This window comes from Pteropus vampyrus, unplaced genomic scaffold, assembly GCF_000151845.1.
Source record: "Pteropus vampyrus isolate Shadow unplaced genomic scaffold, Pvam_2.0 Scaffold725, whole genome shotgun sequence".
In the NCBI taxonomy this organism is placed as follows: domain Eukaryota; kingdom Metazoa; phylum Chordata; class Mammalia; order Chiroptera; family Pteropodidae; genus Pteropus; species Pteropus vampyrus.
Genome location: NW_011889506.1, coordinates 105,795 through 119,455, shown reverse-complemented (window position 1 = coordinate 119,455; position 13,661 = coordinate 105,795). Strand labels below are relative to the sequence as shown.

Sequence of the window (13,661 nt, the reverse complement as noted above, 5' to 3'; positions counted from 1 at the left end):
GACAGCATCACAAGCGACCTGAAAGGTAAGTACTCACAGGTTCGCCCTTACGGGAGAAGAAGAAAATCTCTTGATTAAGCAGAAATCAGAGCAACGAGAGGAAAGAAGCCCACGGCACTGGGCTGTTCTGCCCATCAGACTGAGCCAGACCTTTGCTCAGAGCTCAACCGGCCCCCGCGGCCCGAAGACTGTGATGAAAGGGGCCTAGGGCTGTGGGGACCCTGATCGGGACACCTCACTGGTCAGAGGCCTGGCACAGGTGAGACTGTCACAGCCGGAGTCAGGGTGACCACCTCGCCTCAGCGACTGCTGGAGGGGCCTGGTCCTGGCCTCAAAGGAATCACCTGCTGTGACGCCGGTGTCTTCCGGACAGACGGATGCTCTGTTCTGAGTGGCCAACTCTCAACCACTCAGCACAGAGAGGGACGACCACTGCCTTGGGAAGCTAGCTTCACTGCCCGCCCCCCCCAGGGCCTCACACCTTGACCTTCACTGAGAATCTGGTAATAACAGCTACCACTCAGGAAGCAATGACTATGTGGGGCCCTCAGGTCTGTGACTTGTGCCCGTGCACAGCTCCCCTTGGGAACCAGCAAGGTCCCACCCTGCAAGTGAGGAAACAAGGCTTGATGCCACGCCCAGTCACCAGCTACACAGTGACAGTGAGGACTAGAGCCCGTGCGGTCGGCTCCAGGTCCACAATCTCCAACACGATGCTGTGGCGTCTCCTAAAAAGAACACTGATCCGCATGTGGCCAGGCTTCGCTGAGGGCGAGCGGGAGCAGGGGCCTCGGCCTCAGGTCCCCGTTCCCACAGAGACGTCTCACCGAGCCTCTCATCCTGCCCGGAACTCGGCTTCCAGGACCCACCTTGGGGTTAGGGTTAGGGTTAGGGTTAGGCTTAGCCTTCCCCAACCTCGCACCGCACCCCAGGGGCAGCCTCGGCCAGGCCTCCCGCTGGCCTCACAGCATTGTGACCTGTCCCCTCCCATAATGGGGAGTTCCAGGGTCAGGAGCCCTGGGCTAATCGTTTCCTGTCCCCCCACACCCGGCACAACTCTTGTCACGCAGAAGACTCTCGAAGGACGTTCACTCGCCTGTTCTCTCAGTAACGAGCCTGCCAGGCCCTCTGGGCGACAGCACCTCCTCTACGGAGCGCAGCGGACACCGAGTGGAGGGACAGACCACAAGCGAGCAGGGCGACGAGCACACACTCCGTGTGACAGGTGGGGGAGGGGTGGTGTGCCGGCGGGGCAGCACGTGGCCCGAAGGACAGGCCAGAGTGGCCACGCAGGCCAGGGCTCCTGCTTCAGACAAAGGGACACGTGTAAAGGGGCAGAGAGGAGCACGGCCTGAGCCGCAGGAGGACGGAAAACAGCGATGGCCGGGGCCGGCCGGGTGAGGCGGGGACGAGGTCGGACCCCGCAGGGAGAGGGGCGCTGCGGTCTGACCACCTGACAGCACCTCCCCCGCCCCGATCACCCTGGGAAGGCGCCGGACTGGAGGGGGCCGGGGCCGTGCAGTGGTCCGGGCAGGAGGTGAGGGTGACAGGCCCCGGGGAGCGGGGAACAGAATGAAGCCAGTAGGCAGGGACGGGAGACACTCAAAGAGACCGCGGCGCCGATGGCCACACGGGGCTGAGGCGGCAGAGGAGGAGCCGCGTCCTCGGCCCTAGGGACAGCAGCGAGAGGGAGCCGGGCCTCAGCGCTCTGCACGTCGCCCGTGGGTCCAGAAAGAAACCCCAGAACCGGAACTGTATTCCGGCCGCGCCAACCGCGGCTCCCGGAGGACTGAGGAGCAGGTGCTGAGGGCCACCCCTCACGTGTGAGACGCCTGGAGTCACTAAGGCGACACCACGTGCTCACCGGCAGGGTGGGTTCCCTCTTCCTGAAACGCCACGACAAAGGCGCCCAGGTGGCCCCTGCCCTGCGCACGCAGGCTGCATGCTGTCTGCTTCCGCCCCGGGCCCTCAGGCCACCTTACGAGCAGGCGGTGCCCAGCACTGTCCCAGAGAGGTGGGGACTTGCCCAAGCACACGCTAGTGGGCAGCAGAGGGGGTGCCCAGCCTGGTCCGCCCCAGCAACCCCAGTCACGGCTCCGCGCACACCAGGGCGTGCCAGAGCCCCTGCCTCCCTGCCCCGCTCCTTAGTCTTCACTGTGCCTCTAACTGGGCAGCTCCCAAAGCTCCGGACGGGGGCTTCTTGGCTGGAACCGCTCACTGACCGTCCCACTTAGAGTGAGCTGCTCGCACCCGGCGTCCCTGACAGCAGCTCGCGTGATTTTAGTTAAAACGGCACAGACCCAACTGTGCAGGTCCGCGCTGCCTGGCTCTCCTGAGGGACCTCGTGCAGTTGTCATCCGAACAGGAAAAGGAGCCAGGCTCCTTGGAGCGGCAGCACGATCCGGGAAGCAAGGGGCTGACGTGGAGATGGCCTCGGAGTATGAGGCCTGTGCCGTCTGCCAGGGCAAGGGCCCCTGGCACCGCTCCCGCCAGGCGGGCCCGCGGCACGATCTGTGTCCCCGTGGTAACCCTGGGCAGCTGATTCTACCTTTCCTTGCCCCAGACACCCCTCTTATGAAATAATGAAAATCGTGAGTGCCTAACTCAAGGGGTCACTGGAGAGCGTGAGTGAGAAAACCCCGGACCAGCTGCCCCTTCTGTCAAAGCAACTGTGAATGTTTGCAATTCTAAATGAAGAGTAAAACAAACCAATTTACCTAATCGCAGATGTCTGAATCGAAGGGATTTCTCTGAGGTTTCAAAGGTTATTTTAAGATGAATGAGAGAGAGTCTACATTCCACCGCTGCTGTGAGCAAATGGAGCACGTTACTGACAACGAACTCACAAGTCAGCTGTGGTACAGCTTAGGTCTCCGCCCTGAGGCTGCGGTGACCCCGCAAAGGCCCTCGCGGCCACTGCCGGCCACGCGCTGGCCAGAGGAGGGAAGCTGAAGCTCTCGTCCTCAGACCAGGCTCTCCAAGGTCTAGGGGGTTCCATCCGCCCACGGCTGTGCGGTGTGGACTTTTTTTTAGGTGTGGGCCAACCTGGAACGTCATTTTCAGAATTAAAAGTGCTAACGAAGCAGTTGTGACTCGGTGCCTGAGCCCAAGGTCCAGTTTCCCTCCCTTCTGAACTGACTGTGCCGTGCCTGCTTTATTAAACCTCCATGCGCAACTCCGTGCACATGCGTGTCACAGCTGATTAGTTAACACTGGAAGCGAGCCCCAGCTCGAGTCAGAAGAATCAACAGATGACAAGAACATGGAAACCAAGGGTCACCCAGACACTGTGTCCAGAGGGCTCCTGGAGGCCAGCTCCCCGCCTGGGGAGGACTGCAGACCAGCACAGGGAGGCGGAAACAGCCACTCGCTGGAGAGGGCTGACGCATTTTAAACCCACAGCAGTTTCTCATTCTGACATGGAATTCAAAGTGGAAAACGTCTTAAAGCCCCGGTTTACTCAAAGGTAACCAACCACGTGAACGGATAATCACGTTATCTAGTGATTAGAGAAAAACAAGCACGTGACATCCCAAATCCACCTGATGATTACACTAAAACGAACCCCTCAGTTTCGTCTAGTCAGATTTATGTTTAAACTACGTCCGCTGCCAACGGTCTTCTTGCTTTTTTAAACGGCAGCACGAAAGAACCAGGGGCCTTCAGCAAGTGCCGCCTGACAGGCGGTAAGCGCTCGGCGGCCACACGTACCAGGTAGCTCTCGTCTTGGAAGGCGTAGTGCAGCGCGGTGATCCACCGGCAGTCGCCGTTCACCAGCACGTCGCGCTCCTCCCGGAAACAAGCCGTCTGTGGAGAGCCAGGGGAGAGTCGGTGTGTTTCCACGTGGACAAGCAGCCTGCACAGCACAGTTCTGAACAGAGGGGTCCCTGCGGTGACAGGGGCTCTGCAGACAGTGCCCCCTGCCTCCCAGGCTGCAGGGAGCCTGGCCTCCCTCACTCGCCTGGAGCCGGGTGCCCCATCATGCCCCGGGCGGGCCCCACCTGCCCCTCAGTGTTCATCGGCTGAAAGGCTGAGCGCATCTCTGCTCCTCCTGCTCCCGCACACTCCCCCCCCCCATGCTGAGGGCTGCTGGGAACACACGTCCAGGTGGCCTGGCGCCTACCCCTTGCGCACATGCCATTTCTATGACCAGCATAAGCAATTCGACCTGACTTTCCAGCTGAGCCCCCCATCCCCCGGCATCGCTGCCCGCCAGGTCAACCTCCTCAAGGCAGCTGCCCCACGTGCCTGCCCTTCTCTGTCGCAGACCCACAGTCTAGCAGACACCTGGCTGGCAGGATGGGGCACACATCTGCTTACTCATCTGAGGCGGTTAATTTTAAGAAGTATAATTTACCTGCAGTATACTGATGCACAGGATCATAACAGGATTCTACTATGAAAACCCACAGCCTACAGCATATGGGTAAAAGACTACTTTTTAGACTTTTTTTTTTTTTTAAAGAGCTTTAATACACAAGGGGCATCTCATTCAAAAGTAACCACAGGCGAGGGTGTGAGGAAAGGGAGCCCTCGTGCACTGCTGGGGGGACTGCAAACCGGTGCAGCTACAACACACAACATACAACACACAACAGTGTGGAGGTTCCTCGGACAACTGCAAACGGAGCAGCCAAGCCGCCCAGCAACCCCACTTCTCAGTGTTTATCCAGAGAAAACAAAACACTAATTCAAACAGAACTCTGCACTGCAGCATTATTTACAACAGCTAAGATATGGAAGCAGCCCGTTCACCGAGAGACGATTGGATAAAGAAGATGTGGCACATATGTATGATGAAATATTACTCAGCCATAAAAAAGAAAGGAATCTTGGCCATTTGTGACAACAGAGATGGACCTAGAGAACATTATGTTAAGTGAAGTGAGTCAGACAGACAAAGAGAAATACCATATGAGTTTACTTACATGTAGAATCTAAAAAACAAAATAAATCAACAAAGGAAACAGAAACAGACCCGCAGAGAACGAGATGACAGCCGCTGAAGCGGAAGGGGGCGAGAAGAGCAAGCGGAGAGAGAGGGGGTGCCCAGTGAGCGGGGGCGCCGGAAGGGAGCGACGAGCACTCACAAGTTCTTTTTAATTAAAAAAGAAAAGTGACCAGGTCTTTGGCATAATTATAATGTTGAACACGTAACTTGAAGCTTTTCACTCCTTATATATGAAACTTGTAGAAATACAGCGCCCGACACAGGGCCTGCAGTGCGAAGCATGAGTTACCTGCTTTCTCAGAGTCTCACACTGGCCTTCGGAACTTTTCCAGAAGTTTTACTACTCTAAACATTTTAAAACAATTTTTTCTTCGAGAGAAATGACTGGGGTAGCTGTGTCCTGGTTCCACTAACGAGAAGCAGACAGAGGACTCACATGGCCCACACCCACCTCACGACGTACGGGTGCTCAGGGATCACCACGCGCCCTCGCCAGCGGCCACCCAGACCTGGGGCCTGGTGAGGGGACATTGAAAGAGGCCAGCCCGGGACCTCCAGCCCCCGGGACACTCAGCGTGAAAGCCATTCTTAAACTGGGGGTGGCCAGCATGGGGACCCACGGACAGGAAACAGACAGATTACTCAGCGGCTCTGTTTTAAGAGCATAGAAGTTTTCACGACTTTTTTTTTTTTAATAACCAAAAGGGCTGAACCAAAATCCCAGCCTCGTCTCCAGCTACAAACTCACGCGGCTTTGCAGCTTTTCTCCTGGCACCTCCTGCTGGCCTCACGCTTTCAAAGACGGTTTAGAAGTCAGTATGATACAACTTAATGTTTAACATAAGCCTACTAAATACGAAGAAAATGATAAAGTACTTTAACCAGCACTATATATCAATCTACATATTATGCTCGTACACACATCACACATCTTGGCAGAACCCATTAGATATATTCTAGGACAATCACCATGGTTTGCCGACGTTCTTGGACTATTTTGAGTATGCCAATTAATAAGTTTTATGTCAGAAGACTTAAACGAGCAATATTTACTATTAGAATGTACTCATTCAGTATGACATTTGGGGAAACACTAACTAGCATGATAAGGAGAGACCACCTCCCCCTAACCTTAGGGCTTGTGTAATTTTTACACACACGCGCACACACACACACACACACACACACCCCGCTCTGGAGGTCAGCTTAACAAGTCACATTAAATGCGGCTCGGCCGTCTTCTTTCATAAATCAGTCGCTCCTGCAGACCACCGACTGAATGGGGTTTGCTACCGCTGCCTCTTTCCCCAGAACTTTCATGGAGCAGAAGCTGCTACTCTTCCCCACGGCAGAACTGCATTCTCCACAGATTTTCCTGTATTCGCCAGAGTGCCAGCGGTGACATGAAGCAGGGCCACCAGGACCGAGGCCAGCTGATGCAAAGGTGGGAGTGAAGGTGGAGGGGAGAGGCCCGCAGGGCGAGGACGCGACTGGGGTGCAGCTCCAAGGCTGCGCGAGGCCGGTGGCCGAGGCAGACTCACGCAATGTCTCAGGCCAGGCGGCTGCCAAACGGTCGCTGTGTAGTCGACCACCATGCATTTACTGAGCAGTAAGTGGGCGTGAGCACTTAGCAAACAGAGTGGTGGGGTAGGTTCAGACAGGACGGGGGTGAGGTGCCAGCGGGAGGCCGGAGAAGCCACCCGCCAAGTTGGCGAAACCCGAAGCTCAGGAGTTCGGTGCGACCCAAAGCAATAGTTTGTACTGTGATCTGCCCAAGATGGCAGCTCCCATCAGAGGATAAGACTTCCAGAACAAAAGAGGGAAGGGCCCCCTAAAATAACAAGGGGGGTTTAGAGCGCCAGGATGAGAGAGGCTGGACAGCAAAGAAGGGATTCCCAAAAGGAGGCGGCGGCCAAGCCCAGGGGACAGCCCGCCAAGCCCAGGGGACAGCCCGCCAAGCCCAGGGGACGGCCCGCCAAGCCCAGGGGACAGCCCGCCAAGCCCAGGGGACAGCCCGCCAAGCAAAGGGGACAGCCCGCCAAGCCCAGGGGACAGCCCGCCAAGCAAAGGGCCGGCTCAGAACTGTGGGGTGAAGGGCGAGAATGAGCGAGCCGCCCTGCCACCGACGGCGGCCTGAGCGCGGACGGGTGCTAAGTGCACACTGGCCGGGGGGGCGTCAAAGACGAGGACAAAGGTGAGTAATGGGGAGCATCAGAAAGGGCGAAGCCAGGAGGTTCAGTGGCCAGGCGGCTTTGGAAGGCAGGCTCCTGGCCCGACACAGTGGAGGGACACGGGGTGGGGGTGCAGACAGGAGCTGCGGCATGGGGGGTGAGCCTGCGGGCACCCAGAGGACGCCTCGCCTACGCCAGCAGGGCTGAGGCGGGGCTGGGGAGCTGGGGCCAGGCACAGCTGTCGCAGGCTGGACGCAGAAGGAAGACGATGAGGACCAAAGCTGCCAGGCAGCAGCCACCCACCTGTACTTGCCCGAGCGGGACTCACACACCTGCGAGGGCCCGTTCTGCCGCGGCTGCGGCCTCGCTCTCCTCCCGCACGGACCCGTCTACGGATTTACTCACACGCCACACTCACCTCCGCTCTTTTCAACATTTCCCACTTGTTGAGGATTTTCATGGCATAAATCCGTTCAGTGTTCTTCATTTTGACAACAGCAACCTGCAATACAAATGGGAGTTGCACAAAAATTTAGTTCCCAGAACAAGACGAAAGCGCACTGTCCTATAACTACAGCGAAATCTTGAGTGGAAAGTCTGGAAGATGAGCTGTGAAGACGAGATTTCCACGTGAATAACCATTTGCCATCCTGAGCATCGAAACTTGATTCCAGCCACAGTGCAACTTGAATGATCGCGCCTGCTCAGTTCAAAAAGCTCCAGGGCTGAGCACGGGGTGCAGAGGGGTTCACTGCCCTCTACCTCGGGGTGTGTCTGGAGAGTTTCATAATAACACTCAAAACTCCTCAGTGGCCCCACGCTCCCCCCTCACGCTCGTTGCTACTCGCCCGCTGACGCGCAGATGTCTGCCTCTCGCGGCCCACTGAACGTGCTCAGAAGGGCAAGAGACACACAGCACCCAGCGTGCTGGCTTCAGAGTGCAACTCACGCGCTGCCTCTTCCAGGAAGTCCTCTTGGATTCTGGTCGCTGCCAAATCTTCAGTGAGTTTTTTCCCTCGCTACCAACATTGGATGTGCTGTTTGCACCATCAAATGGCACTTTCCGCCCTATGTAAGCCAGTCATTCATTGGCCTAAGTCTCCATCACAAAACCGTATCTATGTCCCTGCTTCCTAAACAACGTACATCCCACGGTAACATCGTCACTGAGCCCTTTCCACGCGCCAGGAACCGCACCAAGCAAGCCACCCGCATGCTGTCAGCTAACGTGCGCAGTGCTGTCTTTAACGTCCACATGTCACAGCTGTGGGATCTGAAGGAGGCTCGGAAGGGTGCAGTAACGCACCCAACAAGGGGCGGTCTCACCTCAGGTGACTCCTTTTGAAGACCACACTACGATGACGGTCATGATTAAATATAATCTCCTCTGGGCCTGAAGATGGGGCGTCCACGGTGAACACGCCCTGATGTGACCCCCTGGCTTGTCATTAGGGAAGAATAATCCGCTTAGAACCACGTGTGAAGAGGACTTCTGGTCCCAACACTGAGACGTGTCCTCGTTTCTCTGATCTGCTTGGTGCCATCAGAGACAGAGAAGCTGACACTGGACACACTGCAGGTGCATGACTAGACGGTGGGGGGCGGGCAGCAACATTGGCTGCAGAATCCAAGGCTCTAGCTATGGCAGGGGAGGACCGGCGAGCACGTGGGAACCCCAGACTGGACGCAGAATGGCCGGGTGGCCGGAGAACTTGGGTGAGGAGGGCTGGCGTGCAGAGCCCAGGCCACAAGGCCAGGCAGGGATGGTGCTGCTGGGGGCGGCAGGGGGACGGAAGCTGGTAAAGCCTGGGAGGAAGCGGGTGCAGAGAGGGCTTTTGCACAGGACCCGGCGAGCACGTGCTTCTCCCAGCTCGGGAGGAACATGGAAAATAATCACCGCTATCTATCTGCCCTGAAACTGAGAAAACCGAGCTCTGCATTATGTTCTTTGGCAAAGAAAAGCACTAAAAATAACTGTAAACGATTCTGGCACCATGTTCTCTCCAGTCTCTTCACTTTTCCTCCTAAAGGTGGCGGCTCTCGACCCTAGTCCCTTCCTGCCCCTCCAGGGCACTCTGTTGCGGACGGACGTTGTCACTGCGGAGCTCAGTAGGGGCCCAGGCCTTGACCACCGCTCTGACCCAGGGCCTGAGGGCACAGCTCCTGGCACAGGGAAGGCGGTCAGCAAAAGAACATACTGAATCGAATCACATTTGATTTCAACACGCTTTCTCCTTCTCACTAAACAACGAAAACCATACCTTAGAAAACCTGCCTACAGCTCAGAGAGATGTTACTTCTATGCAGAACTCAATTTTCCCTGTGGTTTCTTTAAACTAAGTTCCCTTCTGGTGGCAATCAGGAAAGGCGGTGCCTGGGGACAGGAGGGGCTTAAGGGACAGGGTGGGGGTCTGAAGAGCAAGAGGGAACTTGCTAGGGGATAGAAACGTTCTATATTAACTGGGGCGCTCGTTACACAGGCGTAGACATCGGCCTTAACTCAAGCCGTACACTTAGATCTGCGCATTTTACATGAACTTATACCTCACTGAAAAACAAAGACCACCCCCCAGTCCCATCCCAGCCCATAATAAGTTGAATTTGGCTGAGGCGTCCTGGGTCCAGGGAAGTTCTGAGGTTAGCCTGGGTGGGCCTGGGAGGAACCGCCACCCCAGAGGACAAGAAGGCCCCCCCGGCAGTCCCCCAGGGGTGCTGTTCTCCCTCCCCCTGCCCCTGGGTGAGACTTACTCTTAGGGCCGGACATGGGGACAGGAAGACAGGTTTGGGGTGGGGGAGAGCAAGGCATGAGGACAAGCGGTGGGGGCCTGTGGGCGGCGTCTGCCAGGGGCCAGGGCAGCGCCCGAGGACGGAGGGGCACAGCACACGCCTGCTCCCAGGCCTCGGGCGGGCAGGGCGCTCTCACTTCAGTTTCTTAAGCATCTCTGTAGGAGGAGGGTGCCTCCCAGTGCCTACTGCAGAAGAACCCACGAGATGTCTTCTAAGACACTTTACAGGTCTTGTGTCAACTCAGCAGTCACATGATACCTCAGGGCTGAGGAGCCATCCCGTGAGCCCGCTGTCTGCCGTCTCTCACGTGTGCACAGTGTCAAACGCACACCCTGCACAACAAACGCCCCTTGCGGTGTGCAGCACTGTCCAGTCACGTCCAGCAGGTTCTATCAGGGAGGCACACATGTGGCTGTGACATGGCACAGTGTTCTGCTGTTGGGTTTTTCCCTCAGTAACCAATGTGCACAGGTCCCGGCCTGGGAGAGCTGAGGGAAAACCTAAGCGCAGGACTTGACACGCTCGACGTTTAAGAGGCAAAGCTCGTGAGGTGACTGACCGGACGCAACACGCGGTTCCGCCCTCTGCCAGGGAGGCTGCTGGACACACGGCCTGGGAGGAGCGCGCCATCTGCAGACACCACAGCCTCCCAGTCACAACTGTCCGGCCCAGGAAGCTCAACACGCCCAGCCCTGGAGGCAGCACCGCCCCGGCGAGGGGCCTGGGGAGCCTGGGGGGCCTGGGGGGCCTGGGGAGCCTGCCGTACGACCCACTCTCTTCCCTGATGCCAGGTGACCAGACGCGCAGCCGGCGCGGGGACTGATGGCGGCAGCAACGAATAATGGGAACGACAGTGATTCTGCCCTTCTCGCATTGTGAAGGAAATTTTCAATTAACGAATGGACGTTTAAAAAACTTATCTGTAAGAAATCATTTTGGTCTGAACACTATTCAGGGTAATTCACCAGTCACAGGCTTTCGTTTTTACTTTTCTCAATTCTGCCTTTCGGATTTTGTCCAAGAACTCTCCAAATGCACCTCACAATTACCTCACCCCAAATTCAACGGAAGGACCGTAACACTGCTCGATGGGAGCTGCTGTGGTTTTGGCAAACGATGCGAAATGAACGAAACGAAGCCCATCTTACCTCGCCAAAAGCGCCTCTTCCGATGACTTTAATTATTTCGAAGTCTTCTCGATGAAGCTGCATTTCCTTCACCAGTTGTGTAAATGGTTTAGCTATAAATTTAAAAAAGCAAAATTAACAATTTACTTGAGAACAATGATACTATGTAAAAATTTAACTGATTGGGGTATTCCACTAAGTTCTTTTTTTTTTTTTAAGGAAAAAATGTACTTTTTAAATAAATACTTCAAAAATGTTTACTATCTGGAAAGTTTCAGGAAGTCGGTCCTTATGCTAAATTAATACAGCTGTTCATCTTTAACACCTACACGTCCATACGTTATAACAAATACCATCAGGACAGAAACCCCCTGGTGAGAACTGCGAAAGCGAAGGTCGCCCTGGCCGGCAGCAGAGCCCCGGCTGCTCTGCAGCTGCTGCAGCTCATGTGAGCACCACACGCGCCAGGCTGCCAGGTGAGTGAGCGCTGCACGCACCTGTCGGCTCGGCCGGAGCCACGGGACGGCTCGGGGAACACGACAGTCTCTGAGACACGGACAGTCTGGAAAGCACAGGTGATGATGCCCCGGACAACCAGAACCATCCTTGACGGTCTCAAACGCGGAGCCTCCGACAGTCACCCCAGCCAGGGACCGGCACGCTCACCTGTTCCACACGTCCACTCTGAGAGTAATTCAATTATTAGCCACATTTCGGGGAGGACAAAACTGAGCCAGGTTTCTACGGAGAGTGTGCTGGGCTGAACAGTGTCGCCCCCAAATCATGCCCACCCAGAAGCCCTGGATGTGACCATACTTGGAAGTGGGGTCGGGATGAGGACACAAGCAGGACGGGGAGGAATGGCTGGTGGTCTTGCAAAGGGGGAATCTGGACGCAGAGGGGGGAAGCCACGTGAAGTCGGAGGCACAGGTTGGAATGGTTCAGTTAAAAGCCGAGGATTACTGCGGACAGAAACCTGCCACCCCCAAATATGCCTTTTGAGATATTGATTTTTAAGCTGGTTATTCAGAAACACGAGACTCAGAAAGAACCTTTGACCCTCCCGTTACCCGCCTGAAGAAATTCAGACAGAAACACCTAAAGGAAGGGAGCATCACATCGGTGTCATGAGCATCTGAACGTAGCAGGCAGGGAGACACCTGCAAAGCCTACTTGTCGAACTTCCCTCTGTGTCCCAGTTTCCAGGTGGCTCAGCAAGAACCTGCTGACCACTTGTTGGCTCCTTCTCCTCTACCTGTAAATCACCTGCTTGCCCGCTGAAATCCCAGGCTCCTGCCCCCTGTCCTTAGTCCCAAGGGCACGCACACAGACCCCAACTGCCCAGCGCGTCTTCGGGCCTCACAGTCCTACGGGCCCCCCGCATGCACACCTGTGATAACATCTGGATAATTTCTTCTGTTACTCTCTCACGTTAATCTGATTGGCACAATCAGCGTAACTGGAAGGTGGGAGGAAGTTCATCTTTTGTGCCCCCACACTGCCACCACCAGAAGCTGGAAGGCAGGTAAGGTTCTCCCCTAGAGCCTTCAGAGGGAGTGTGGCCGGCTGACACCTTGACTTTTTGGACTTCTGGCCTCCAGGATTGTGAGAGAGAAAAACAATCTCTGTTATTCTAAGGCCCCCAGTTTGCTCTGATTTGTTACCGGGGCCCCAGGAGACTGCTCCAGAGAAGTTTGCATGATTTCCTCCCAGGAGCAGAGGGAGTGGCAGAGCCACCACCAGAAGCCACGAGCCAGGGCACCGGATGCCCGGTGCCCGCCAACCGCAAATCACCACCGCCACCACCACCGCCACCGCCACCGCAGCAAACACCCGTCAGCACGGAGAGCAGAAAACCACACACAGCGCTTGCGTCACTTTTTTAAAGTCCAGGGTAAATAAAATCCTTGAGCTGCAACTTAAAGACCATCAATGGTTCATCTTTATTTCTTTCGAATATCACCAAAAATAACCATTCCCAAAATTCCTAATGGCAATGCGTGTTCTAACAGTCACCAAAGACCACAACCTCTCTTGGTGTTTTGGGGGGAACCAAATAGTCCCTTTCATTTTACCGTGAAGAAAAACAAACCCAACGAATCTGATTAGTTCTACTTTCCCACGAGAGAGCATCTGGAAAGGAGGTAACGCCAACCAGTCACGGATGCGCTATCACTGTGGGAACACTCTCTGGCAGTGGTTCAACTCACCGTTCTGGACACTTCTAGAAAACCCCAAAGGCTCAAAAAGCGTGCGAGCCAGTTTGACATGTGCAAAGCAAGCGGCGATATTCACGAATCAGAGGAAAGGCCACCCGTGACTGCGCCCCGGATCCCGTCAGCTCGGCCGCGTCCCCGCTGTGCCCGTGCTCACGGGCGACGTGCACGCATCTTCTGTTCCATGTGCATGTTTCGATACCACTCAATGATCATTTTAACAGATGTATAATATTTCACTAAGTCAACACGCCGACAATTTGAATCACGTATCTACTGAACACACAGGTTAAACATATAATTTTTTAAATTATTTTCTTACGGTGCATCATAAATTTGCAACGAACATTTTCAGGCACACAGCTTTTTTCCTATTTTACCAGAATCTTTAGGATGAAATTCTAGGACT

General features: G+C 55.5%; 1 protein-coding gene across 1 annotated transcript; it reads right to left on the bottom strand.

The window, feature by feature from the left end:
• Positions 1 to 3,130: 3,130 nt before the first annotated feature.
• On the bottom strand, positions 3,131 to 11,144 carry LOC105309353 (serine/threonine-protein kinase MRCK beta-like). The gene is made up of 3 exons (XM_023526156.1): positions 11,058 to 11,144; positions 7,541 to 7,624; positions 3,131 to 3,807 (listed from the first exon to the last, which is right to left on the bottom strand). Exons 1-3 carry the CDS (start codon positions 11,118 to 11,120, stop codon positions 3,595 to 3,597), a joined length of 360 nt encoding a protein of 119 aa, XP_023381924.1. The 5' UTR covers positions 11,121 to 11,144; the 3' UTR covers positions 3,131 to 3,594.
• Positions 11,145 to 13,661: the final 2,517 nt, after the last annotated feature.

Bases quoted from the DNA above. Each gene is read 5' to 3' on its own strand.
- LOC105309353 (XM_023526156.1), bottom strand. From the start codon at position 11,120: ATGCAGCTTCATCGAGAAGACTTCGAAATAATTAAAGTCATCGGAAGA. The intron at 7,625-11,057 runs GTAAGATGGGCT...TTTGTATTGCAG, and splicing joins GAAGAGGCGCTTTTGGCGAG to GTTGCTGTTGTCAAAATGAA. The intron at 3,808-7,540 runs GTGAGTGTGGCG...GGCTCTCCACAG, and splicing joins AAATGTTGAAAAGAGCGGAG to ACGGCTTGTTTCCGGGAGGA.